Below are 5,018 nucleotides of genomic sequence, written 5' to 3' on the forward strand. Positions count from 1 at the left end.
CTCTCTCTCTCTCTCTCTCTCTCTCTCTCTCTCTCTCTCTCTCTCGTAATATCTGGAATAAACTAGCAATGGGGTTTTGAAGATTCAGTCTGTAAGAGAAGAGGCATCCTTTGTGAGCCAGTCTCCCTTGCCACTTTTTTCACTCAGTAGGCAGGTTGCTTTCTTGTACCTTTCCCTAAAAGTACTCCATCCTATATCATCCCTCAGAGCTTCTGTTGCATACCTTAGTACCTTGATGCATGCAATGCTATCCTTGCTATTCTATTTTCCTACTTCCTAGTACTGCTCACTTACCATTGTGGGGTGCAAACATAGACACTTTAGGTGGGACAAGTGAGGGTTGTGGGGGAGGCAACATCACTGCCAGGTAGGGAATCCTCAACCAAAATGTCTTCATATGTGTATGCTGCTGTATCATAACACTTTCTAACCTAACCTGACCTGAACCAAACCATCTTCATATTTTGTATGCCACAGTATCATAACACTCCATAACCTACCTCACCTAACCCAAACCATCTTCATATTTGTATGCCACTGTATCATAATACTTCTTAACATAACCTCAGCTAACCCAAACCATCTTCATATTTGTATGCCACAAACAAACTTCAGGCAAGAAGAGAGGGGCTGCTTCACTACAATATGTTCATGTAGCTCAGGTCCTGTATACTACACCTGAGTGAATACATAAACCCACTTGAGGCAAGAAGACAGAGGGGCTCCCTCACTACATTATATTCATGTAGCTCAGGCCCTGTATACTACACCTACATCATATACAAACAGAACAAAGATATACACAAACAAAGATTTACTGCACACACATTTATTGAAGGTCACCTGCACTGCCAACAAAACAACTGCTGGGGCCATTACTCCTTCACAGCACACACGGGCACAGCTGCCACCACAGACAAAACACACCGCCCACCACCACCACCACCACCAGCAACATCATCATTGTGGTCCCATTTGTCCACACAACAGACCACCTCAAAAGTGGACCCTCATGTGTTTGACAATATCAGCCTTAGTCTTGAAACACTTGCCACAAATATCACACTTGAACTCTTTCAAGCCAGTGTGTCTGAAGGAGTGTGTATTGAGACGATAAATGGTAGGAAATCTTTTACCACATTTATCACATTCATAATTTCTAGCACCACTGTGTGTCAGTATGTGTTTGGTGAGGGAAGACTTAAGGATGAATTTCTTTCCACACTCATGACATTCATAATTTCTAACACCACTGTGAGTCAGGGCATGTCTGGTGAGGTGAGACTTACAGGTAAATTTCTTCCCACACTCATTACATTCATGATTTCTAACACCATTGTGTGTTAGGGTGTGTTGAGTAAGGGAAGACTTACTGGTAAATTTCTTTAGACATTCATCATATTCATAATTACTAACACCACTATGTATCAAGGTGTGTTGGGTGAGGGAAGACTTCTGGGTAAACTTCTTCCAACACTCATTACATTCATAATTTCTAACACCACTGTGTGTCAGGAAGTGCTGAGTGAGGGAAAACTTGTAGGGAAATTTCTTCCCACACTCATCACATTCATAATTTTTAACACCAGTGTGTGTCAAGGTGTGTTGGATGAGGTGAGACTTACGTCTAAATTCCTTTCCACAATCATCACATTCATAATTTCTAACACCACGGTGTGTCAAGGTGTGTCTGCTGAGGTCATACTTACAGGTAAATTTCTTTCCACACTCAGCACATTCATAATTTCTAACACCACTATGTATCAGGATGTGTTTGGTGAGGGAACACTTTTGGGTAAATTTCTTTTCACACTCACCACATTCATAATTTCTCACACCACTGTGTGTCAAGGTGTGTTTGGTGAGGGAAGACTTATAAGGAAATTTCTTTCCACACTCATCACATTCATCATTTTTTAACACTACTGTGTGTCAGGGTGTGGCACTTAAGGCCACCTCTAGATACAAAAGTTTTGTCACACTGCTGGTACTCCAACTTTCTCTCTCTTCTGTAAACAGAGTCACCTGTCTCCAGGTGATTCTTGCCACCATGCTTGTGCCTCCCCACATCTGAGGCAGACTGCTGCTGCTGCTGGCAACTCATGCTGCTGCCCAGCCTCACAGCACATCCTTGGAAGAGTACATCAGCTTAGGGCAAAGTCAGGTTAATGTATTGGGTAAGGGTTGGGTTAGAAGGGTTTTGGGGTTAATGGCTGCTGTGTTCTGCCTTATTGGCAAGGCCAAGAGATTGAGGCTCAGCAGCCAGTGTAACTTGCATGTGACGGCATAAAATCACAGTATTAAAGCAGCTACATCATTGTGCACAACTTTACAATCTCCATGTTTTGTGAGGCTTTAGAGAACACTCTCACCAACTAAGAGGGAGACCAAGATCACACAAAAGGGAGAGGTAAAGTTAGGTCAGGGGTTATGTTAAGTAACAGCAAGATTAGGTTTGATGGGCCCAATGAGCTTCAAAGAATATATTTAATGGCCATAAATCAAAATGACATTTGCACAATATTCCACTATCATCATCATAATTGTATTAACCTCCAGAAACACAAGATAAGGAAGATAACAAGAAAAAGTTTTATATGTAGGTAAACAGAACCACTCCTACAACTCATTTCACCTGACATGTTTCCCCACCACACTTAACTTTGTCGTTACACAGCTCACAAGTAACAGTGAACCAAGAGAATGAGTGACCTTGGCAATAAACTGGCTTAAATAAGCATGGAATGATTCCCAACACAGGTATTTCAGTACAGGACCATAGACTGTTCTTTACATTATTCACAAAGGTCACTTGTGTCACAGAACTGCTGGCAAACAAGTAAACACCAAGGAAATGTGGTTGTTGTGTCAACTCATTGGCTGCTGTTGGCTTGATAAGGAAATGCACCGTATCTGTTTGGCCTTGCTCTAATTCAAGGAAACTGCCAATCAACATGGCCCTTTTCTTACACACACAAGTCCACTAGTCATCAGACTGGTGAAAAGTAACAATGAACTAAGAAAAAAAAAAAAAGCTGCTTACCTAATTTAAAAGAGGTGAAAAAAAGAGAGGACGAGATGGCGCCAGCAAAGGGAAGTCGATGAAGTCTGGGGGTACACCTTTGTAACAGTGATGCTGTATTTATGTAACCTACTACATACATGGTTGCTGGATCACCCCTCTTCCTAGGTTTCCTTGCACATTGCAACACTCTCTCCAGTACACATTCAAACACCATGCTGTGCACACCTTCCTTTGATTAAGCTTCTAATCTTGTGCTTTCTCATTAGCATACTGTGTTTTTGTGCTTGCATGAGTGATATTGACTGTGATATTAATCAGCCTAGTACATTGTCTTGCATGCCAAAAGCACTACCCTGAAAATTGTACTGAAAATGTTGCAAAGAAACAGAAAAATCTGGGCCAAGAATATGCAAATCTTCATTCTGGTAAAGTTGTGAAGACAAGGTCACACATGGACAAAATTTTAAGTGCACCATATTACAGTTTCTTGGAGCAAAAAAAAAAAAAAATGTAATATTTTTTTCCACCATTACTGTGCAGTTCATACTGGGCACATATACAGTGGAACCTCAGTTACAAACGCCTCCCTTTTCGAACAATTCGGTTTTCGAACAAAATTTTGAACTAATTATTGCTTCAGTTGTGGTGCCATAATTCGGTTCCAAAACAAAGTTACTCTTACTTGATTTCAAATATTAAAGGATATAGCAAAAGCTGCTATTTATTGCTAATTTATAGTTTCTATAAATATCTACTTCGTTTTTGTATACATATTTGGAGGAGGGACACAGAGTGTAGGACAGTAATTCAATCTTTGTAGTAAGGTAAATGTGATCCCGTTTAGAAGCCTTGATGTAAACAAAAGGTTTTTGGCGCTCAGGAGTAATCCTGAACCACCTGTGGATCTCTCGATGACTCCCAACGCCATCACTACTGCATTTTCCCAGCAGTATGATGTCTAAGTGTTATGATCACTTTCATTTTGGCGGTAAGTGGGTTAAATTTGCTTCTCTTTGTGTCCCTCTAAGGTTTCCCTCACTAGTTCGGTCTAAACAGTATCTTCTGGTGAGTTCTTTGTCACTAAGTTCATTCATTACATCCTTTCTGAATAAATAATTTGTGAACTGGAGATGTCATGAAGCAGCCATCTTAGCAGTGAGAGCGTCTGTCATAAGCCGCTAAGACAGGGTAGACTTGTCTGAGAATGGCGTAATCCATGGCTTAATCCATTTTACATTGATTCTAATGGGGAAAATATTCTCGGTTTTCGAACATTTCGGATTTCGAACGGCATTCAGGAACTAATTAAGTTCGAGAACTGAGCTTCCACTGTATTCTGTTTTATCCTTTTATCATTCTCTCTATCAGATTCTTCTTTTTTTTTATGTGTGCGCTGGCCGTATCCAACAACATTATTTAGCATTATTTATGAGTTTCATTGCATTACATAAAGTATTTTATTTATTATTAATTTTTTTGATGAGATATGATAGTGAATGCAATCACATTCAAATTTGAGAAATCCACATTTATTGTTTCATCATTCGAAATACAGATAAAATGTAAAATTTTTAGTGGGCTCACTCCATAGTCAGGACATTCAGCTACGTTTTCAGGTACAATCCATTAAAATTGTGTGGTAGGTTTCAAAGATATACCATTTTAAACACTATAAAATTTTGAATGCCATTTTCTCAGTTCTTAATAGGTGGCGCCTATCAGCTTCCTGAACTAAGTGCTTCATAAAATTATATATATATATATATATATATATATATATATATATATATATATATATATATATATATATATATATATATATATATATATATACTTTTTTTTTATGTAGGAGGGACACTGGTCAAGGGCAACAAAAAAAAAAAAGAAATGCCCACTGAAATGCCAGTCCCACAAAAGGGTCAAAGCAGTAGTCAAAAATTGATGAATAAGTGTCTTGAAACCTCCCTCTTGAAGGAATTCAAGTCATAGGAAG

The 5,018-nt window shown here is 39.1% G+C and overlaps 1 protein-coding gene across 1 annotated transcript; it reads right to left on the reverse strand.

Moving 5' to 3' along the window:
• Nucleotides 1-813: 813 nt before the first annotated feature.
• Nucleotides 814-2,104, reverse strand: LOC135112907 (zinc finger protein 551-like). Its single transcript, XM_064027858.1, has 2 exons — nt 2,026-2,104; nt 814-1,925 (listed from the first exon to the last, which is right to left on the reverse strand). The coding sequence occupies exons 1-2, from the start codon at nt 2,102-2,104 to the stop codon at nt 997-999; spliced, it is 1,008 nt and encodes a 335-aa protein (XP_063883928.1). The 3' UTR covers nt 814-996.
• Between the last annotated feature and the right edge of the window lie 2,914 nt (nt 2,105-5,018).

The sequence above is a fragment of the Scylla paramamosain genome, chromosome 24 (genome assembly GCF_035594125.1).
Source record: "Scylla paramamosain isolate STU-SP2022 chromosome 24, ASM3559412v1, whole genome shotgun sequence".
Taxonomy (NCBI): Eukaryota; Metazoa; Arthropoda; class Malacostraca; order Decapoda; family Portunidae; genus Scylla; species Scylla paramamosain.